This window comes from Phytophthora ramorum (assembly GCF_020800215.1).
Source record: "Phytophthora ramorum isolate Pr-102 chromosome Unknown Phyram_PR-102_s0024, whole genome shotgun sequence".
In the NCBI taxonomy this organism is placed as follows: domain Eukaryota; phylum Oomycota; class Peronosporomycetes; order Peronosporales; family Peronosporaceae; genus Phytophthora; species Phytophthora ramorum.
In genome coordinates, this window is record NW_027150670.1 from 1 (window position 1) to 23641 (window position 23641).

General features: G+C 57.8%; 3 protein-coding genes across 3 annotated transcripts; 2 read left to right on the forward strand and 1 right to left on the reverse strand.

Annotated features, from left to right (window-relative positions):
- Positions 1-13950: 13950 nt before the first annotated feature.
- KRP23_14945 (Platelet-activating factor acetylhydrolase 2, cytoplasmic) lies at positions 13951-15210 on the forward strand (the record flags this gene model as incomplete). Its single annotated transcript, XM_067885828.1, has 1 exon — positions 13951-15210. One exon carries the CDS (start codon positions 13951-13953, stop codon positions 15208-15210), a length of 1260 nt encoding a protein of 419 aa, XP_067736839.1.
- A 225-nt stretch (positions 15211-15435) lies between these two features.
- Positions 15436-19863, reverse strand: KRP23_14946 (NPC intracellular cholesterol transporter 1; the record flags this gene model as incomplete). Its single annotated transcript, XM_067885829.1, has 1 exon — positions 15436-19863. The coding sequence occupies one exon, from the start codon at positions 19861-19863 to the stop codon at positions 15436-15438; it is 4428 nt and encodes a 1475-aa protein (XP_067736840.1).
- Positions 19864-21697: 1834 nt separating this feature from the next.
- On the forward strand, positions 21698-23641 carry KRP23_14947 (DNA polymerase eta; the record flags this gene model as incomplete). Its single annotated transcript, XM_067885830.1, has 4 exons — positions 21698-21863; positions 21926-21972; positions 22029-22235; positions 22313-23641. The coding sequence occupies 4 exons, from the start codon at positions 21698-21700 to the stop codon at positions 23639-23641; spliced, it is 1749 nt and encodes a 582-aa protein (XP_067736841.1).

Here is a 23641-nt window from a genome sequence, read left to right on the forward strand (position 1 = left end):
GAATCCAAGAAGTGTTCGACGTGATCCTTTGCATCACGACTGTGGCGGAGCGGGATCACAAAATTGCTGATGTTACCGGCACTCGCCAACGGTTGCCCGGACTGCCAACTGTCGGAGGGGGTTCGTTGATCCGGTGGATCTTGACCTTGTAGCTCACCTTGTGTACCGACGGCTTGGCGGGTTGCACTCTTCCGGTACTCACGCGAGGAGTATCAGTGGTGATCGAGATCGGGTTTGAGCTTGATGGGCTCTTCAGGGGATGGGGTTTTTGACAACTACGCGGATATGCTTCACACAGTCGGTCGGTATCAGGTGTCGATCGTGTGTGGGATCGATCATGGGGGGTTGTTTTCCTTTGCGGGGTCCTTTACGTTGCTTGCCGCCTCCTATGCGGGGTCTTGATGATTGAGACAGAAGGGAGAGCGCGCCTAGCCAAGCGATCTAGGGGCTTCCACGTTTACACTTGATTTCACTATGTGGGTTGTCGGGTCGTCGGGTAGGCCAATATACTTCCTTCCCCGGAATTCCGCTGGCCACTTGTGTCTTGCAAGGAAAATTCTGGTCTGTTTATCCCTTAGAACTAAGTACCCACTCCCCATCCTGATTCCTATCCTACGATCCACAACCCATCCTATACCTCCTGTGTACCCTTTCAGTGGTACCTTCCCAAATGATCAGCCGATCTGTACCCATTTCCTCGGCGATCGTCCGAGTGATCGCCTGTACCCATGTCGATCATCTATTCTGTAGCCATGTCTTGTGTGATCGCGTGTACCCATTTCGATCATTCGATGAAGAGTGATGGTCCCATGTGAAAGTGATGGTCATCCGGATTTTCGGACTTATTGTCCCACGGCCAGATCCACCCATCTCCGGTCCCAATCCCATCCTTTCATGATTGATCGGTCGTAACCGCCAAATTGACTGATCGCTTCGCCACACGACCGCCATGCTCGAACTGCACTCCGGCGTTGCGAGCATAGCCGTTAAGTCGGTTGAGGTAGTCGCAGACGTGCTCCTTCTCCTCTCGCTTGGCCGAATAGTACCGAGCCTTCGCAGACTGGTTGAACCTCGAACAGTAGTACTTGATGAACGCATCGCTCAACAATTTCCACGTGCGTCTCGTTTTGCGGGGTAGCTGTCGGTACCAATGCAGAGCACCATCTTGGAGGCTCAGTTCAAACGCCATGCACCATTCGTTGGGCGGCGTGTGCGTCCCTTTCATCTCGTATATGAACGCTCGGAGCCACTGCATGGACTTCTCGCTCTTATCGCGGAAGTCCCAAGTACGGCTTGATGTTTCCGAGTGGGAGATGCGTGGCGATCTCTAGCCTCGGTGTCGCACTGTCATTCTCCACAGCGCTCAACTCACGGATTTGGCGTGCCCATTCTCCCGTCAAGTCACCCCCGGTGTCTCCGACGTCGAACGAATCTTCGTCAGATGAGTCGTCGCGGAGGTCGTAACGTCGGCTGGGCGTCCGACTTGCGCTTCGTCCAGCAGTCGGAGCGGTTCGGTATCCCTCGGCCTCTCTTGCCACTCGTTCTGTACGACTGATCGACCTTGGCGTCACCATGTGAGAGTCTTGGAAATACGTCGAGGTCGCACCTTGGGCCGAAAATATTCCGGCCTCGGTTGACTCTCTGGGGCGTCTCCCAGGGGTCAATGGCAATGGAATCATGGACGGGTCGACCGGATCCGATGCGTGGCGGACGTTCGGTGGACGGCTGACTCCCGCCTCGGCCACCCCGAAGGCCGACCGAAGCTTCTTCTTCCACTTGCGAAGCGCCGTAGCGGCGTCCTCGGGTGCCCATGCTCGGAGGTCTGCTTCCGACGGGAACACTTGAGGCTCACATCCCATAGCGCGTAGGAGTTTCACCGTGTCCTCGGCCACCTGCCGAGTACTCCACGACAGTTAATTCGCCACCGAGTTCCATCCAGATGGTTTGGCGAAAACCTCTGGAGCGAAGGATCGCATCCAATTGCTCTTCACCTTCATGAGCTCTAGGTATCGACCCAGAACTCGGTTGGCGGCCGGGGTGTCTCCGTTAAGAGGAGGCCGGCCGCCATTCGGCCGAGAATTCGCATCCTCGGCCATCGCCGACGATCGGTGATCGTCGGACCCATCTTCGCCGTAGCTGTGGGCTGGTTCGGGACCAGCCACTTCGTTCAACTTGTAACGTGTCTTGCCGTAACCCTGCACGCCGGGCTGGTCGCGTACTCAGTTTGCCGTCACTAGTGACTCGTACTCCGTGTGCTGGCCGTCAGGGGACCAACTGTGGACCCCTGCGCCGGCACTCGTCCTGCTGGACAAGCCCTACTTTATTATACCGTCAACTACTCTGCATCCTTCGCCTACTCCGTCCGTTGCTAGCTACCACTGACACCTTCGGCGGCTTTCCACCTAGCACCAGTCGCCGCGCTCGTCTAGCCACTCGGGCGTACACCCAGTGGTGCCTGCCCTACGTGCAGCCGTCGACCAACTCGGGGCACCTCGCACCCCTTGCTCGCTCCGTTCGTCGCTGGACTGAAGTCCGCCGTCCTTTGCTCCCACTTCACCGTCGTTGGCAGGAAGTCCGCCGTCCTTTGCTTCCACTTCACCGTCGTTGGCAGGAAGTCCGCCGTCTTCTGCTTGTCCCCGCTTGCGCTCCAGGCTGCAAGTTCGAGACTGAGCCCTTTGCTTCGGCTGCGATTCGCCGACTGCGCTCTAGTCCAGGTTCTTCACCCGCACGCACGCACGCCATATCCACTGCGCCTGACCTTCCTGGACCTTCGGTGCTTCTGTCTCGTCCGCCGCCGTCTCACACAAATACCTCCCCTCCGTCCGCCTCTTCGCTCACTTCGCCGGTTTCAGCGCCGCACTCATCTCCGTCAGCTGCGTCTGCTCTGCCGCACCGCATCTCCTCGCCAGCCACCGTCGCGCCGTCGCTGTGCCGTCCATCTTGCCCGAGGGCCGCTGTCGCCATCGACCCGTTACACGCCTTCCTCACGTCGAGGATCTTCCACGATTCTCCCCGACACGTAGAGCTCCTCGTACTCACTGACGGACACCCAACGCTTATCCGCAGACTTGTCGCTGTTAGGTAGCTCGGGGAAGCGCCATACCTCGTACTCGAGGATGTACTGGCCAGCTCGATTTCTCCTCCTCCGTCGTCGTCCTTCCACCACGCGAGTGTCGGAGCTATTGAGCCAGCTCGCCGGCTCCACTGTTTTTCGACCTCTCTTTGCAGATTGGCGTGCCGCTGCCGTATTGACGGGCGCCGCCTCTGCTCGTATAGACGCTCGTCCCGCCTCGCCATCGTTCCCTTCCGCCGCCAAGCTCTCGTCATCGAGTTGCGCCACGAGATCTCGCGCTGCCTGCACCAGCCACTCAGCGGACTGGTGGTAGGTCGTGAGGAAGGAAGAATGAGCTATAAACTCCTCCTGATCTCCCGTCTTATCCTCACGCCGGACCACGAAATTGTCGTAGCCTGCTGGCTCTATGATTCGCAACGGACCCATCCATGGGTGCACGAACTTTGTCGCCTTCGGCCCCCGTGGAGGTCTGAACAGCCAGACTCGGTCGCCAACGTGAAACTCGCGCCCCCGTTTCGCCTTCCGGTTGTAGTATTTCGCTTGTCGGGCTTGCTCTTTGACGCGCGCGCGCTCCGCCCATTCCCGATTCCGCTCCATCGACCTCAGCAACTCCCGGTGATAGTTTAGCAGTTCTCCAGCTTCGCTGACCTCTGTTTGTCGCATCAGCGCACCTGGGGCACGCAGCTTCCGGCCCATCATCAACTCGTTGGGCGTTAAGGCCACCGTAGAGTGACGTGCGGAGTTATACGCGTACACCGCGAACCTCACCCACATCTCCCAGTCGTTCTGCCTCTCGTCCGCCATGTACATCGCGACACAATCCTTCCGCGTCCGGTGGAATCTTTCCACCAACCCGATCATCTGGGGCCTGTACGGCACCGGGTTGATCTGGTTCGCTTGCAACAACACGATCAACTGTTCTATGGCCTTGCCTGTGAGTTCTGGGCTCCGTCCGTTAGTAGCTCTCGGAATGGCCCAAACCGCAGCACCACCTCCTTCATCAGGAACGCTGCCACGTTTTCCGCCGTGTGTTGCGTCACTGACGTAGCGACGGCGTACCTCGTCACATACTCCACCGCCGCGATGACATAGCGTTCGCCACCTGCCGCAACTGGGAACGGTCCTGCCACGTCCAGTGCCCATCGGTCCCCAACATCACCGCCGCGTAGACTGCGCAGCGTAGGGATCACTTCGCGGGGGCGGGCCTTGCGACTGCCGCATTCTTGGCACCCGCGCACCCACCTTCGCACCTCCTTCTGCATCCCCGGCCACCAATACAACCTTGCGATCCTCGCGTACGTGTGCGGTCCTCTCAAGTGTCCTGCCCAGACTGAGTCGTGGCACTCCTTGAACACGACCGGCCATAAGGCTGGTGGCAGAACGACTCGCCGCCCCGCTTCCGTATGAATTATCACCAGCCCGTAGGCCGTTTCGACCTTCTGCCCGCGGAACTGGCCTTCTCCGCATAACCTCTGCACCATCTTACTGTTGTGCTGCGTCGTCATGATCTCGTTGTCGGTGAGCTGTAGAGTCAACTCCACTCCGTCGTTGGCGTCGCCGCTCGCCCCACCACCGTCTGTTCCTTGTTGGTTCGTTGGCTCTTCGGCAGTCTGTTCTCGTGGCGGTACCTCAATCCCGGGACGCTCTAGGGTCACGGCGTCTTTCCGCACTGGGCTTCGTCTCTCTGCCGGCTTCCGTGTCGTCCTGCTGATTACACGTCCATTACCACACGGCTTGGGTCGCCCTGCCGGCTCGACCGGCGTCTGTCTTGTGTCCCCACTCTCACCGGACACCATTGCTGGTTCCGTCGCCTGCTCCACCACGGCTTGCCGGGCTTCTTCCTCCGCGCGTCGTTTCGCCGCTCGCGTCACGGGCCGCGTCGTGTCCGGTCCGGTTGCGGGTACTGCACCCTTCGTCGCGCCGCTTCCGCCATCCTTCTCCGCGTTGTTCGTGCTGGATTGGGCTGAGTCGTCTCTCAGGGCAGCGAGGGCAGCCTCGACAGCTTGGTCGACATTCCTGTTCACCAACTCCTCTTGCACTCCGGGACTGGGTCGTCCGCCAACTGCGGCCTTAACGGCCGCCGGTGCGCGAGACAGCGCGTCTGCCACCACGTTCGTGCTCCCCGGGCGGTACTCGATCTCGAAGTCGTACTCTTGTAGGGTGAGTGACCACCGATGTAGCCGTCCCGCCGGATTCTGCCGGGTCATCAGCCACTTCAGTGCAGAGTGGTCGGTCACGATGGCAAAGGGGCGGTCATACAAGTACGGCCGGAACAGCTTAATCGACCACACCACCGCCAGGCACTCCAACTCGGTGATAGAGTAGTTGGCCTCTGCACTACTATTGACCTTGCTTGCGTAGGCCACCGGTTGCCAGCCGCTTCCCGCGTCTTGCATCAGACATGCCCCGAGGCCGACCTTGCTCGCGTCTGTCACCAACCGAAACGGCAACTGGAAGTTCGGGTAGATCAACAGCGGCTTCTCTGTCAGAATGAACTTCATGCGCTCGTACGCAAACTCTTGCGCTTCCGTCCACCGCCACCCGATCGTCTTCCTCAACAAGCTCGTCAGTGGCGCCATAATAGAGCCAAATCCTTCGATAAACTCGCGATAATACCCAGCCAGATGCACGAACCGCTTGACCTCGACGGGGTCTCTTGGCCTGGGGAACTCTCTCACGGCTGTAATCAACCGTTCTACCGGGCGCACTCCGTCACAGTTAAGCTCATGGCCCAGATATTCCATCGTCTGGGCCGCAAACACACACTTCTTCAGCTTGAGCGTTAGACCCGCCACCGATAATCGCTCCAGCACGCTTGCCAACTCCACGATATGCCGCTCGATCCCGCCGCGTGTGAACACCACAATATCATCGAGGTAAACTAGGCACGTAGCCCAGGTCAGTCCTCGCAACACCCCATTCATCATACGCTGGAATGTGGATGGAGCGTTCATGAGGCCAAATGGCATCCTCACGAAGCGGTACAAGCCCTTTTTCGTCGTGAACGCCGTCTTGTCCTTGTCTCGGTCCGCCACGCGTATTTGCCAGTATCCCGCTCGCAGGTCCAACGTCGTGAACAACACTGCTCCACCGAGAGCTTCCAGCGTCTCGTCGATACGAGGTAGTGGATACACGTCTTTCTTGGTGATCTTGTTCAGCGCCCTGTAGTCGACGCAGAACCTCACTTCACCGTCTTTCTTTCGCACTAACACTACAGGAAACCCCCACGCGCCATTGCCCTCCTCGATAGCTCCGGCTTGCAGCATGGTCTTCACGTTGTCGTCGATCACTGTGTCCTCCATCTGGGCATGCCTTCGCCTCTTCAGCATGACGGGTGCCTCGATTCCCGTGTCGATGTGGTGTTCCACGTCGAGTGTTGTCGCTGGTGGACAGTCACCCTGGTTGTTAGACAGCCCTCAACAACTTCCGTATCAGGGAGCGGGCGCCTTCGCATTTGGTGCCGAAGTTTATCTCCTCCTCGTTAACCAAGGGCTCTTCGTCGCCGCCCAACTCTGCTAGCCACTGCCTGAGTCGCTCACGCGACAGCTCTCCGTTTACTGCAAGCACCTGCATATCTGCGTCCAAGGGAACCCATGTGCCCAACTCGCTCCTGGGCGGCAACTTGGTCCTGGATCCGGTCACGTTGATTACTGGGACCCACGCTTTGCCGTCCTTGGCCTCCGTGACCGTCGTCGCGAGCATGACGTGCCCGTGTGTCGCTGTGGGCACGAATATGCCCTTCTCTCCGTCGGCGGCAGCCACCGATACTTGTACTGTCGTCACCGCGCTCCTCTGTAGGCGAGCTCGCCCTACCATACGCACTGCCGCTACCTTGGTTTCGCCATCCTTACCGAACGTTCGGAATGGAATCACCACTGCACCTCCTTTGTCAACGTAACGGACCTCATTGTTCTCGAAGTCCATCATGGCTTTATGACCGCGTAAGAAGTCTACACCAAGCAGGAACTCTTCGTCACAGCCCTCGATAATGCATGCTTGGACGGTTACGTCCTGCCCGAACACGTTCTCCATCGTGAAGGCCCATACGCCTCGAACGTTCAACAGGAACCCGCCGATGCCTTCCACGCTCGCGACAGGCGGCCGTTTCTTCATTTTCCGACCCCGTTGCATCCAACTCGTGCCTGCCACGGTGTACCTTGCACCGCTGTCCAACTTCACTGCGCGGTGTTCGCCGCCTACCTTCATCAGCGCAGTTGGGAGTCCGTCGTCCGCTTCAACCAGTCGAATAGCACCAACTCCATCTACTGCACCAGCGACCCGTGCACTCCGCCGCCGTTGCACTAGCTGAACGTGTGCCTGCCCGCCATTCACAGTGCACTCGGATACATCATCTGTAGCCACCTCCTCGCTCCTCTGCGCGTCTGTTTCAAGGGCACTACGTCCTGGTGGAGCACGGCCACCTGCAACTTGCTCCCGCTCGTTCTCGTCAGTTTGCTCGCTGCCCGTGACTACAGTCGCGATTGTGGACGTCGTTGCCCGGCACGCCCGCTACGCCTTCCTCAGTTTCAACAACATCGTTCTTTTGGTGTTGGGGCACTGCCGACGGTCTGGCGTCCTCAGCTGGTTCTTGTTGCTCGCCCTGTTCGATGTTCGGGACGCCATTCTCCGCCACCTCCGCCTTTAGGTGCAAGTACCTGTCCCTCGCCATTGCTGGGCGGACAGTTGCCACGTAACGCGCCGCCCGTCCTTCATTTCTCCCGTTCACTTCGCCCGCGAGCCTCCGGTACGCTGCCATCCTCACCGCCGCGACGCGCGCTTCGATTTTCTTTTCCCCACCTTCGGTTCTGGTGTCCATCTGTTGGGTGGGTGCCCTCCCTGTCTCCTGGTCAATGGGCCACGATCCACTGCTTTCTCTCGCTTCTGCCAGCATCACGGCCGCCGGGATCGAGTCTATGGCGGGCAGTCGGGGTTCGGCATCATCCGGACGTAGTGCTCCCCCGCCTACGCCCGGACCCCGTTTCCCGCTCGCAGCGCAGCGCGCTTGGCCAGGTACTCGTCGTTGCGGGTTTTCGCGTCTGGGTCAGTGCACCGGTCGGCAAAGTGACCTTCTTTGCCGCAGGCGAAACAGGCAGTGCTGCTCGGCGTCCGTCGACTGGGAAAACTGCTTACTCGCCGTTCCTGGTGGCCTTGGTCGATGTGGTCACCATGCGGGTCCGGATCTCTGCCCACCACCGCTTTTACTGCTCCTCGCTGGTGCCTTCTTTTCTTCTGTGGCGGCGGCACTTCGGACGCTTCCGATTCCGATTCGCTCTCTGCCTCTTCGCTGCTGGACTCGATGACGGCTTTGGCGCGACGCACCTTGGCCTTCGTCTCCTCCCGTCTCATGCCCCGTTTCTCCGTTGCTGCCCTCGCTCGGGCTTCTTTTCGCTGCCGTACCCTCTTCTTCGATACGGCCCAGCAGTGGCCGTTCCAGACGCGATCTTCTGGCACCTCCCAGACTCCAGAGATGACGTTGTGGACGCCGGCCGGGTTCGTGAAGAGCGCGAAGTTTTCCGAATCTGCACCGCTCGTCGCAGCTGTTGCTTCCCGTGGCGTCGTCACCGAATTTGTCCAGACAGCATTTCCAACGCCGGGTACCAGCATCGTTTGCCTCGCGGCGCTCACCATCGGGGCCATGAAAGCACTGGATGCCGTGGGCCACGCCTGCCCGATGTTGTGCATGCCTTGCGCTACGTTTTCGCCGCTGTCGTCGATCTCCACCGCCTTATCGACGGCTTCTTCCAGTGTTGTCGGCTTCGGCTCTTGCTTCACTAACGAGCGCATCGTCCGGTCCAGACATCGGTAAAACTGAGCTAATAGCACGCGCTCGCTGACCCGATTCCGGCCAGTGGCATCACGTAATCCTGCCGCGAAGTCAGCGTACGTTTCGCCAGGCATCATGATCCGCTGCGTCACGCGCCACTCTGCTGCCGACTTATCTAGTCTCTCTCCGTACCGTCGTAGAAGTGCCTTCTTCAGCGTCGGCCAGGTCCTTTGATGTCTGGGTAACTTCCGATTCGTCGTCACCCACCACTTTGCGGCGCTTTCCATGAGTTTGTTGCCCAGCACGAAGTACAGCTCCTTGTCCGTCCACGTTCCACGTCCTGAATGCCTCGCACCTTCTAGGGCCAAGTCCACCCGGTCAATCCAGGTAGACACCGACATCTTTGGGGACGGTGTGTATGTGGGCAACTCCAAGTCTTTGAGGTTGCGGCGTTTCTCCTTGTCACGTCCTCGTCGTGTCGGTCTGCCACCAGACTGTCTCCTACGGCTGCCCCTCGACGAGTCGCTGCTCGACGGGTCGCTGCTTGGTGAATCGCTGCTCGCGTCGTCTCCGTGCGAGCTGTCTGGCGAATCCGTACTGCTTGAAGCGTCGCCATCGCCTGGTTCACTTGCTCGACTTCTTGTTGGTGCCCGCTGAGCCGTTGCTTGCCTGCTGCCTGGCGTTGCTGATGGCCTTGGTGCCGCAGCTCCCGTTGTCTCGATGCTATTGACTCTTGTGTCCAAGCGTGCGATGGTCGTAAGCAGCTGCTGTAGCACGGTGTTAAGCATTGTCATGCCCGAGCCCACATCGTCGCTCGTCGTATTACCTGCTTCGTCACTAAACCTCGCAGCTCCCAGAACAGTGGGCGTGGGTACTGGTGGGGTTCCTCTAGCTGTCGCTGCACTCGTGGGTGCAGCCGGTTGTACTGTCGTTTCAGCTCCTGGCGTCCTTGTTCGTACAGTCCGTGTCCTCGACGCCGATCGCGTCGTAACTCCTAGCGCTGGCTGCGTGAATGTCATTGTCATCGTCGATTCTTGTGTGTTCGACCCACTGGAAGCCCCTAGCGTATTCACTTGTCGTAGAGGCCCCTGTATGACCACCATGTAACGTGTCTTGCCGTAACCCTGCACGCCGGGCTGGTCGCGTACTCAGTTTGCCGTCACTAGTGACTCGTACTCCGTGTGCTGGCCGTCAGGGGACCAACTGTGGACCCCTGCGCCGGCACTCGTCCTGCTGGACAAGCACCTACTTTATTATACCGTCAACTACTCTGCGTCCTTCGCCTACTCCGTCCGTTGCTAGCTACCACTGACACCTTCGGCGGCTTTCCACCTAGCACCAGTCGCCGCGCTCGTCTAGCCACTCGGGCGTACACCCAGTGGTGCCTGCCCTACGTGCAGCCGTCGACCAACTCGGGGCACCTCGCACCCCTTGCTCGCTCCGTTCGTCGCTGGACTGAAGTCCGCCGTCCTTTGCTCCCACTTCACCGTCGTTGGCAGGAAGTCTGCCGTCCTTTGCTTCCACTTCACCGTCGTTGGCAGGAAGTCCGCCGTCTTCTGCTTGTCCCCGCTTGCGCTCCAGGCTGCAAGTTCGAGACTGAGCCCTTTGCTTCGGCTGCGATTCGCCGACTGCGCTCTAGTCCAGGTTCTTCACCCGCACGCACGCACGCCATATCCACTGCGCCTGACCTTCCTGGACCTTCGGTGCTTCTGTCTCGTCCGCCGCCGTCTCACACAAATACCTCCCCTCCGTCCGCCTCTTCGCTCACTTCGCCGGTTTCAGCGCCGCACTCATCTCCGTCAGCTGCGTCTGCTCTGCCGCACCGCATCTCCTCGCCAGCCACCGTCGCGCCGTCGCTGTGCCGTCCATCTTGCCCGAGGGCCGCTGTCGCCATCGACCCGTTACAAACTCTTCGGTGAGGTTTCGCGCAAGCGACCTCACCCCTCCGCTGCGTCCTGCAGATACTGCAGCGGCTTCCGAAAGCTCGGGCATCGCTGCCTTCTCTTCCAGGTCATCTTCTTCGTCATCTTCCTTGGCGTCAGAATAGTCCATCGGTTCATGAAAACTGTCCGAACGCTCGTTAATCGACGCCAACGTACTCGGCGTCGCGAGCGACGGACCGGAACGCCCCGAACCCTCGGTACGCGTTCCACTTGACCTCGCCGGCGTTGCTGGTACCGCTGACTTCGCTTCTTTCGCCATCTTCTTCTCTTCTTCTCCTTTTTCTTCTCTCGAATGCTCGTTAAGGTAAGAACCTATATGCAACCAAGACACACAGATGAGGTGAAGCGACCTGGGTCAAATTGTCGATGATGGGAAAAGAGATCGCGTCTGGACTGATTGGACCAGAAGGGTTGGGGTTGGTGCCGGATATGTCCGGATAGCCCAGCACCTGACTTGGTACCACAACGATGGTACAGGTAATTTTATCTGCCTGGTACCACCCTTTCGGTACAGTCGATCATCCGGACACTTGCGATCAACCAGACATCTGCGATCATCTGGACTCACCTGATCAGATCGACATGGTACCGCCACAGTGGTACAGTTGGATCGGATGGATGCTGGGTACAACGTTGCTATCATTCCGATACGAGGTCAAGATATACTGATGGAAGTTCAAGTATGATGTGCACGCAAGCGGGATGGGGATAGGGAGAGAGATCTTTAGGACTTTTACCTTTGCTTAAATAGATTCTGATTTGCCTTGCAAGACACAAGTGGCGTCCACACATCCCGGGGAAGGAACTACATTGGCCTACCCGAAGAAGGACTCACCCAGTCAACCGAGGACACGTCGCACACCCGGATAGCTTGGCCAGGGGGCGATCGTACAATCTCATCTCAACTCAAGACCCCGCCAGAGGAGGCGGCAAGCAACGGAAAGGGCTATAACAGCACACCCCCAAGGACACCCCCCACGTGATCGACTTATCCCAAGACCCGATCACCAACAACCGACGACCGCGTGAAGGATATCCGCGTGGCCGTCATCCCCCCATTCCCCGGAAGGAGCAGTCCAGCTCCAACAAGTTCCGCCTTGGTCACACCCTTGACGTCCTTCAAGAGAACACCGGAAGAGCGTAACCCGCCCCGCCGTCGGGTACACAAGGTGACTACAAGGTTTTCTGATCACGCCTGATAAACGGAGTACCCCCTCCGATAGTCGGCAGTCCGGGCGTACCGCTGGTGAGTTTGGATCGCATCATCCATTTTTGCGATCCCACTCCACCACACAGAAGGTCACACCAATCCCACCAGTTGTCGTGTAGGAACACGCAGAAAATCTCACTACCGAACGGTATGAGTCCCACCAACAACACACGCTTCCCTCGCGAAAGGTCAGCGAACGTTGGATCAACACCTGAAGACCAGGAACGATCCCTTACACCGGGTCGGTTGTAAGCGCCTCTGTATACCAAGGTTGAGTTCGGTCAACCTTAAAACCTGCACTACTAGCCACGAGCGAGGGCTAGAATGCAATATTGCGCTTTCGCGCGAACCCCCGCAGTCCCTCAGAAGTAAGGGTACCGGCAGTCACGCCTAATACGGGTTTGCCGAGGGTAACCTCGGCGGGTAGTGAAATACACTTGGGAACACTCGGGTTCCACCAATATATATAGGGACCGACACTCTCCGTCGTCCCTAACTCTCGGCCACTCCTATCTCTTGGACTGACCAGCAACAAACTCTCGGTTCAATGTACCTCAAGCTCGCTGACAGGCATCCCACGCAGCCGAGCGTATCCAGACCCTAAGGCAAGCTAGCTAGACTTACCGAAGACGGACTTGACCCTTGGTGGCTTGTGGGGAAGACTGCTGATTTATTTCTCTTATCCTACAACTCTGGGAGCCTCTGTAGGTCATCATTTGGCTAGTCCTATATCTCTATACAAATATCAAGTGTAAACAGATCTCGGTGGGAAATCGTATAGCCGGCTCTACACAGCCGAGGGTACGACACAAAATGGGTACAAACAAAACTTTTAACCTCGGCCGGGGTTTTATTAGACCCAGCCGAGACCTCGGTCACTATTGTTCCTAGGTCACTATAGCGCGGGAAATGAGACCAGCCAATCACGACACCCTGTCGCCTTTCACTGAAAGGTGCAACGTCCGTCGGACCTTGACAGTTCGGCTCCGAAACCCAACGCCACACAACTGTACCACCGTGGTTGTACCATGTCGATCTGATCAGGTGAGTTCAGATGATCGCGGATGTCCAGATGATCGCAGGCGTCCGGATGATCGTCTGTACCGAAAGGGTGGTACCAGGCAAAAGAATTACCTGTACCATCGTTGTGGTACAAGTCAGGTACTGGGGTCATCCGAATATATCTGGCACCAACCCCAACCCTTCTGGTCCAATCCGTCCAGGCGCGATCTCTTTTCCCATCATCGGCAGTTTGACCAGGTCACTTCACCTCACTATAGCATCTTTTGTTACAAAATGAAGTTAAACGCATCAAAAAAGGCGCCTCGAGTGCTACTGTATGAATCATCGCACGTTTGGTGTTTTCGATTATACTTTCCTTAACTTTTTATTCCTGAAATTGGCGATGAAGATCCATTAAAAAATATCCAGAAAAATAGGCCGCTGTTTCAAATTCAGAGATCCGCTTACCAAAAAAAAAATTGTGACACTGTGTTTGCCAAACCTGTGGAAAAAATATTTGCTTGGCATATATTCTCACCGGTTTGGCAAATTTTCGCTCTGAATTTGCCGGCCTCATCAAGTCTCACAGGTGCGAACTTATTCAATACAAAACGAACTTAGTGATAAAATACCCTGTGCTGCATTGCTTTCGTCCAGACCGGCAAGAAGGGCATCAAGGCCATCTGCGAGGAGCACCCGGGCTGGAATCGACGGACGGTCGCCATTTACTACGCCATGTACGAACGAGGAGGAGACTTGGTTTTCTCAAGACGCCGACGCCGACGCCGAGGACAAGGCCTTGGATTGGCCGCCATATTTCAAGCTTGAGGTGCTCACGCTTTTGTATGTGACAGCAGATATGTCGTCTTGTCGGTGGCAGCTAGTCTCGATGCACGCCAGCATGGAGCGCATACTTCTGTGCGCATGCGCCGCCCAATTGACTCTCGAGTATGCCGCCATGTCTTCTGCCTCTCTGTGCGTCGCTGGCTGGAGCGTCGTGTCCCTGCTGCTGGCTCTGCACTCCCCGCGCCTCGAGCTTGCTCCTCTCTACGCGTCTCTGGGGCTGCGCGTGCTGCGGCCTTTGCTGCTCCACTGGACGCTCGACGCTCTCATCGCGCTCTCCATGGCTCTGGCCTGGACCTCGTCGCTGCTCTTCCCCTGGCCGGACTTTTCCCAGGTGCACGGACCCCATCAGACCATCGGCTGCCGCTCCGCGCGTCTCGGTGGTGTCGAGTGCCGCATCTTGTACCCGTCGAGGAAAGGCACCAACACTCCTACCCATGATAACGTGCCTTATCTGCACCATGGCAGCCACCTCCTGACGGGCCTTGGAGTATTCGCCCAGATGCCCGCGTGGCTCTTCCACAACATGACCAACGCGCACCTCGCAGCACATCAAGACGCTCCTGTGGCGCCTGCACCAACCTCCTCAGTGGGCTGGGCTGTGGTGATCTTCAGCCACGGACTTGCAGGGTCGCTGGAGCTCTACTCGTACGTGAACCAGGAGCTCGCGAGCCACGGACACGTGGTTGTGGTGCCCAACCACTGCGACGGGTCAGCGTGCGTGTGCAGCCCCGAGCCTGGCCGCATCGAGTACTACCAGCAGATCACAGCACAAGTGCGGGACGACGTCGATGGCGCAGGTTTCCGTTTTCGAAATGGGCAACTCCAGCAGCGAGTCAGCGAGGTGCGCGCCGTTCTGGATGCCATCAAGCGGGACGCCACTGCGGACAGTGTCTTTACTCACTGCGATCTCACCAACGTGAGTGTTGCTGGCCACTCGTTTGGAGCGGCTACAGCGCTGACTGCTGCACACCAGGACGCGCGGTTCAAGAAGATGGTGCTGCTGGACGCGTGGATGGAGCCACTGGACGGCGACGTGCGCGATGGACTGGGTCCGCGCGTTCCTGCGCTGCACTTGATGTCCGAGCACTTCCTGCACTGGCGCCCCAATGCTGAAAGCACAGAGCGTCATGCGCGTGGGTGCACGCACGCGCAGTCGCGCCTCACGTGGCTGCGCGACACCCGACACAACAACTTCTCGGATATTCCCGTCTTTTCGCCAACACTCAACAGGCTCATGAAGTCCGCTGGCAAGATCGACCACTACTACGCTCTCCGTGCGATCGGCCAGTTGTCAGCAGCCTTCTTGGCCGGTGAATTTGATGCATGTGCTACCGAGTTCCCTGAATTGACCGCCAGCACGAGCACTAAATAGACGATCAGGACAAGTCCGATAAATTGCACATTAGAGTGACTGCAGGCGTTTGGGGAACAATCATGCCAAAGGAACGAATGCCATCGATAACAAGCGAGATTATGGCATTGTGAAGGCCAAAGTGCTACATATTTATTTACTTGACGACTAGGTACTACAAAGCAGTCACGCTTACACTTCTCTATTGCTCCCTCCACACTCGTTGGGATCAAACGGCTCGACGACTTAGTCCACCCGGGTAACAGGCGCAGAAGGCAGCTCATTTTTCTGAGATCCCCTGCGCAGGAAGAAGTTCCTCACGTCGGTGATGGTGCTGAGCAGCACAGGAAGCAGCAGCAAACCATTGAGCACGCCGCAAAGAACCACCATCATGTACATGCGGAAGTAGTACTTCTTGAACACGCGCGAGTCCGCAAGCGTCAGCACACTCAGACCAATGACCTTCGTGATGGTGATGCCGAACAACACCGACGTGAACACTTGGCGAAGGGCATCACGAGCACGCTCGTCACCCGTGCCTTGAGCCTTCGCAAAGAATCGCACGTAGTGACCGCAGAACTCCACCGCAATGCCAGCCGCGATGATCAAGTTCACCACCGACAGTCCGTTCAACATGATGTCCAGCGGCTGCATCAGACCCAGCACAAGCACCACGAGGTTCGTTGCCATGAGCGCGATTGTGAGCGAGTAGAAGACGTTGCCCAAATACAGCGTCGTGATCACGAATATGGCCGCCAGTGCCAAACCAATAAGCTTGTACGCGTCGTCGATCACCGTCAGGTACTGCTCGAAGTACACGTACGTCAACGAGTACACCCAGATGTCCACGCCAGTCTTCTCGCTGATCCACTCAGCCGCCGCAAGGTTCTGCTTGTACGAGTCGATGTAGGCCTGCTGCGTCGGGTTCGACGTCCCCGTCACCATGTACGACCAAGCCGTGATCTCGTCACCGTAGCCACTGCTGTTGAGTCTCACCGCAGGTGTCGAAGAGTTGACAGTCGGAATGGGCTCCGTGTCAATGCTGAACTGGCCACGGTAGATCGACCCACCACCGTACGAGCACGAGGTGCCGGCACTAGCCGTTGCGAACATGCTGAAGAGCGACATGTACTGAGTTTCCGGCACAGGGGGGATGGTCACCGACGTAGCAAGGCACGTGTCGTCATCTGAACGCAGAGTCGTGTACGTGTCGTTGCCAGTCTCGATAGGGACGTAGTCGCCCTCGGAATCCACGCGGCAGCACTCGCTGTCCGGGTTCACGAAGCCCCAGAAGTCGTCCATCCACGAGTAGGTCGTGCCGGGGCTGATGTGAGTGACAGTCTTGTCACCATGGTTGGCCAGTGCGTTCATGACGTTGGGGATGGAGTACGTGCCGCAGATGTCCTTGGACTTGCAGAAAATCGACTCGACACTCTCATCGTTCAGCGACCAAGTGTCCGGGTTGCGGCCGTATCCAGTCTCAATGATGAAGTACACGGGCACACCCGTCGCCAGGTAGACATCAAGCGCGTTGAAGTACTCGATCATGTACGAGTCGGACGGCATGGCCTCCTTCTGCGGGAGACCCTGGTCCAGCGACTCCATCGAGTAGATTGACCACAACGTCCACGCGAGGAACGCCAGCAGCACGATGAGCTTCACAATCTTGTAAGTCAAAATGGACGCGTACACATCCACGCAGTAGTCCAGCACGTCCGTGAGCGTGCGGTTTTCGGGCGTCATGGACACCCGGGCATCCTCTGCTGCGGGGGTCTTGGGCTCCAGCGACACAAGCGGTTGCGACGTCTGCTGGGTCTCCGGACCAGCGGCAGGCACCTGCGATCTCACGGACGAGGGTCGTTTGAAAATGATATCGTACTTGCCGCTCAGCTCACGACGCTTGTCCAGCGTAAGAACAGAGAGGAACAGAGTCATCTGGAAGCAGAAGTTGATCGCCACAGCGCAGCATGCCATGGCAGCGAACCACAGCACGACAGGCATCGCTGAGATGGAGCCAAACGCGAACGCCACCGACTCGGCCGCCGAGGCCATGAAGATACTGGGGCCAATGTACGCCAGGCTCTCAGACAAGATCGTCGAAGTGATCTCCTCGATGGCCTTCGGGTTGTGTTCCAGACCAATGAAGAGGTTCGGCTGCTCGCGTCGCATTTGGTCTTCCTTCTCGGTCATAGCGTGAATGATCAGGAAAATGTTGTCGACACCGATAGCCAGCGACAGGAAGGGGACCACCTCCATGATGATCAGCTGCAGCTTGACTCCGAACCACATGTAGATGCCGATCGTCGACGCGACACCGCACACGATACTCATCACGCCACAGAAGCCGGCCACGATCTTGGACGAGATGAAGAATTGACGGCTGAACTTGATGCGGTTGATACCGAGCGAAATGTAGATAATCATGAGGCAGTAACTCAACGCCACGGGGCCCATACCATTGCTCGACTCGGCGTCAACCTCGTCATTGACAGAAATCTCCGCGTAGAAGTAGACGTCAAACACCGTGTTCGAAGCAGCCTCCACCTTCATCGTCTTGATGTACTCGCGCTCCCACTTGATGGCAGCGTCGTTCTTGTCGTCATCAGCGTAGTTGTAGTTCAGGTACGAAGAGACAAACGCCTTCGACTCCAGGAACAGCGTGTAGTTGCTCTCAGCGCCGTCAGGGAAGCCACCCAGGTACGTGTTGTAGAGGTTCATAGGCGAGCCGAAGGTCGATAAGCACGGGCAATCACTCATGGTCGAGGGAAGCGAGTCGCCATCCTCCAACGCGTTCTTCAGCTCCGTGCAAAGCGCCACGTCGGACGTCGTCGGAGAGTACAAGCAGTTGCTGAAGTGCTCCATCTCCAGGCCATACTTCTCGTAGAACTCAAAGTGCTCCATGTTGTTCTGGAAGTACTGCGTGATGGAGTTGACGGTGCAGCCCGTGCCCGTGGCCTTCCAGCAGATGTCATCCAGCGCGATTGTTTCCTCGTCCGAAGTGTACGTCACGTCAGCCGCCACATTCTGGACGCGGATGGCCTCCTTCAAAATCGACGAGCGGTAGATGTCGCCGCCGTCCTTGGGCACCAAAATGACCTGCTCCGAGCGGTAGAAGGGGTTGAAAATCTCGCCATAGTGCTGACGCTGCTGGTACGACGTACTAGACGTGGACACCCACAGCTTGATGGGGTCGGTTTCGATGTCGATGTTGTAGAGACCAACGACGCACACAGCAACAACACACAGCACCATGGGGATAATCTTCTTGGGTCGGTTGCCCGTCGAGACAAACAGAGCCCACGCGTGCAGTTTGTTCGTCAGGAGTTCGTCCAGGTAGCTCAGGCGCTTGGTGTTCGACTCCATCGCATGGGCCACACCATGAACCTCCGGCGTGTACGGTCCAACGTGGGGCGTGCCAGTGTGCGGGTTGGGAATACGAGACCTACGCTCGCGGCATCCAGCGACGATGAAGCCCACGATCAGTATCAGCGCAACGACGCCGCCGAAGATGACGAGGAAGTAGTTGAGCCCCGTCCAGTCCGACACGGGGATGTTGGTGGCCAGGTAGGCGTTCAGCTCCGCCCACGTCGAGTCCGACTCGGAACCAGCGCTTCCACTACCCGAAGCAGAGGTTGCAACGGTCGTCACGGCGCCATAGCAAGCCTCCGAGTACGTGCGGTCGTCGTCCGAGCTCACGGCGCACAAAGAGCCGCAGACGCCCACGCAGGACGTCATTTTGTTGTTCATGGGCAGGATGCAGTTGGTCGCGTTGACGTTGTCACAGTGGCAGAACTCGGTCATCTGCGAGACCTCGTCCACCCTGTCCATAGTCGTCACGTTAATCTGCAGAGGCGAGCCGATGCTGTTGTACGCGTACTTGCCCATGTACTCCATGAGGCCGTAGCCGTCGTGGCAGTCCTGGTTGGGGTTGCACAGCAGCGAGAAGGAGCTGTCGTCCTCGCAGAAGTCGTAGATGTCTCGGATCCAGTCGTTGCCCACGTAGTACGTGAGCTCCTCCACGGCGGGGAAGACGGCGCCTTCGTGCTCGTCGTCGCCCGTCATGATGCGCACCTCGCTCACGTCAATGAAGAGGCTGTTGTTGGGGCTGCACGTGAACTGGCAGAAAATGTTGCGCAGGTTTTCCTTGCAGGCCGAGCACAGGCCCGGGATCATGCGGACCTGCGTGGACAGGCCCGTGTACTGGGACTCGGTGCAGCAGAGCATGTCGTCGCCCATGGCGATGGTCTCGTTGTACAGCAGCGGGCAGTCCACCTCGAACTGCTCGCGGTTCGAGTCCGACCACTCGGAGAACTTGTTGGAGAAGCCGGCGTCGTACGCGTCCTCGACGGACGTGGGGTAGTAGCGGTTGGGGATGGCGGCCATCGACGTAGTGATGTTAACGTAGGACGAATCGAACGCGACGCAGTGGCCGGGCGCGCGGATGAGCGTGCCGAGTTCGTGCACGAGCTCCGGGTTATGGATGCACTCCTCCACCTTCGAGTACGTGCACATGGTGAGCTGCGACTCGATGAGCGCCAGGTTGGTCGCGTTGTCGGCGAGCGTCCAGGGCACGTAGCTGGAGGCGGACGATACGCCCGAGCCGGAGCTGGTGGTCGACTGCGCTTGAGCCGCGCCCAGAGGCAGCAGCAGCGACGCGAAGCTCGAGACGCGCATGTCGACGGGGATGTGTAGAAGGGAGAACAACCGGTGGAGAGCAGGCAACCCTAATTAGCCGATCGCTCGCGCTGCTTGCTCGAGTGTCGGTGGATTTTGAAATGAGCCTCCCTCGCCACGGACACCTCGGACAGCGCGAGCGAGCGTGGGAGTGAATCCATGATCAGAAGTGCAACGCTGGCCGCGCGGACACTGCGCCTGCGACAGCCTCGTCAGGTGCACACAGCCAAGTGCACACAGCTCAAGCCTGGAGTCGAGGAGGTGCGGGCGCCAAGCGCGGCTATGTCTGGATCCCCACGGCAGCCAGGTGACCGCGTCTGCTCTGATCGAGTCGCCATGTTACTCACGGCTAGGGCTGTCAACGTTTAGCGCTAAACTGACAAAAACTGAAACTAAACTGACAACGTTGTCAGTTTAGTTTTTGCACGCGAAAACTGACACAGACTGACACTAAACTATCCAATGCTTTGTTTCATACATTTCTGATCTTGCTCGGTTGTGAGGTCTTTCCCCTCCGGCGGGAAGCTCCCGCCATCCCGACCCCAGCATTTTCAAGATGGAGGTCATGAAAGCGATCGTGCACGCTAGTGACGATGAAGATGGCATTGATGCACAGCCCCATGCGCGCAACGAGCTCTTCTAGCTGATATGGCGCAGCTTGTTCAAGAGAGAGAATTCGGCGTGTTCTCGTCTATTCGCATAATGTTGAGTATATCATCCAGAGGTATATCGTCAGGTAAGTGCGAAACAGCTGGTGATAGCTGAATAGTTTAGCGTCCGTTTGTGTCACTTTTGGCTAAACTGACAACTGCACAAAACGTTTTCTGTCAGTTGTCAGTCTACGCAAAACGTTGACAGCCCTACTCACGGCTGCGTCGGCAGACTGCAGGCCAACGCGAAAAAGAGACTCGCTGCTGGTCGGAATGGATCCCCGACGCCCGGCTCTCCTGCGAGTACGGGGCACCAAGCTGAGCAACCGCTATATGTCGCTCCATCAAATGCGAGGTCGGTCCTGGTCGGAACGGATCCGCGGCAGCGGCTGTCGCGAGCGGGGGTTATCAACCGGCCGGATGATGGTTTTGTGGTGCAGGCCAGCGGCAGCAACACAATGCTAGCCAAGGAATGCCGACATGTAGCATTTTAATCAGGAGACCACAGTCGTGCATGCACGTTCATCAAGCGGCAAATGCATCGACACTGCCGAGTGCTTGACCAAGCAGAACTCGTTCGAGGGAGCCCCAGCTGACGCAGGAGTCCTGCGGCAGGACCACTGTCGCAGCTGACCAAGACCACGCGATGAGCAGTGTGGGTCTCGCTAACCAGGACGCGGGCTAGCTGCTGCATGCGCGCAGAGAACGAGAAGAGGGCAACTTCCATTGCTGCCTCGGAACGATCAGATCTGTTGGTAACCCAAAGAGTAACCAACGTAAACAGCTGCGTTTTGGAAGGATACATTTCGGTGATGTTTTCTGAAACGATTTCTGAACTTTAACCTACGAGACTTAATAGCATCGACAAATTGGGAGCGGACGGAACATTAGTTTTGGGAATCACTTGCACAAAGTATGGTGGATTCGACAGAGTGAGAGCGAAGTTTTGCCAAACCTGCGAAACAATATGTCGTGTGGCATACTATTTTGCAGGTTTGGCAAATTTCCGCTCTCATTCTGTCGCCGCAATCAAGTCTCACAGGATTGCGACACTTCCCAATTCTTTTTTATTATAATTGTGCATTTCAGGATGCATGGCAGGAAATTTGCTGATAAGTGTCTAGTGCAATTGACTATTTACGTATATTTGACAAAACAATGAGTCATATTCCCACAACGCCAAAATGGACGGCTCGACTAGGGTGATCATCCACCTCGACCTCGACTGCTTCTACGCGCAGGTGGAGCAGCGGCGGCTCCAAATCCCGGATGGCCAGCCCGTGGCCGTGCAGCAGTGGGGGAGTCTGCTGGCCGTCAACTACGAGGCGCGCAAGTTCGGCGTGGAGCGAGGTGTGGAGACCATTGCCACCTTGGCCCTGTACCTGTTGAAACTGACTACGTTGCTGCTGTAGGAGACTTTGCAGACGATGCCCAGGAGAAGTGCCCGCAGATCCACTTGGTACGTCGGTAGCCCTCCGACCTTGAGGTCAACTCCTGACTTGCTGTCGCTTGCAGCCGCATGTGGACACGTTGGGGGAGAACCGCAAGCCCGGGCAGGTCTTCGATCGCACCCACCAGAAGGCAATTCTACGCAGGTATCGCATTGCGAGTCGCGAGATCTTCAGCATTCTAGGCTCCATGGTGCCGGTCATTGAGAAGGCGAGTATCGATGAGGCGTTCATGGACGTCACCGAGATGGCCAAGGAGAGGCTTGCTGAAATGGTGAGCAGGCGTGGTTGCTTCATATTGGTGCAACCTTTGACTAAACGAGTTTTTGCATGGTATGGCGGTGACGGTAGACTGTGTTTTCGTCAGATTTCTGTCAGGACCCCGCCAACCACGACACCAATGTGTTCGGCATTGCTTCACAGGATGGTGAGGACGGCAACTTGCTGGCGTTCCCGTTGACGGAGGCCGAGCGACTACTCTGCATTGGCGCGGCGATCTCGCGAGAGATTCGGCACGCGATCCACAGCAAGCTTGGCTACACTTGCTCGACCGGAGTGGCAGGCAACAAGCTCCTCGCCAAGTTGGCATCTCCTCTGAACAAGCCAAACGGCCAAGTCGTGGTGGCTCCTCGCTTCGTCACGGACTTCATGAAGAGCCTGCCTATGCGGAAGGTTCGAGGCCTCGGGGGTAAGCTCGGCAAGCAGCTCGAAAGTATTTATGAGAGTCTGGACCCAATGGGGGGGAGGCCCTCCAGTGAAGAAGGTGGAGCATCCGAGGAGAGACTCAAGATGCTGACAGCGCACGCTTTCCTCCAGCGCTGCGGACTGGCAGAGCTCACCAAGCACATGGGCCAGGAAGCTGCGGCGAACATCCACCAAATCTGCCAGGGCAGCGACGGTGATGAGCCGGTGGAGGAGAAGAAGGTGCAGGTGAAGGTGCTGGGGTGCGTGAAGCAGTTTGACCAGCGCTCCGGGTCGTCTCTGGTGCGCGTGGAGCAGCTCGAGTACTGGGTGCATCTGTTATGCGAGGAGATGGTCATGCGCTGCGAGGACGAGCGCATGGAGAACAAGCGCTTCCCCTCGCAGCTGACGATCCAGTTCACACGCGCGAAGGCCGGGGACAAGCCGCGCACGCGCAAACTGGGCATCGCTCAGGACACGACCGTGGACGAGCTGTACGCGGCGGCGATGAACGTGATGCGGCTCCACTTGGGAAGTGTCTTCCCGCTGGAAACACTGAGTATGCACGCCAGGAACTTGCAGGACCTGGACTCGCAAGCCGTGACCTCGATCTCGAGCTTCTTCACGCGGGGTGCGGACGTGGGTGTGGAGGAAGACCTCAAGCAGTTGGCAGCCAAGCGAGGCGGAGATGGGGCGGCATCGCCGTCGCGAAAGAGAAGCAGGCTCAAGATATCGGCCTTCTTCGCCCCACCAAGCAGCAACAGCCATGGAGAGGCACTCGTTGTGAAGGCAACTTCAACTTCAGCCCAAGCAGAAACTGCCCCGGCCGCCCATTACTTTTGCCAGGAGTGCAAGCGCACCGTCTCGGAGCCGCGGACCGAGCACGAAGACTTCCACTTCGCGCTGAGGCTTAGCCAGACCCAACGTAGTCAGGCCATGGCACGAACGGAGCCGAGCAGGAGCAAGAAGGGTCCACTGGATGCCTTCTTGGGGCGATAG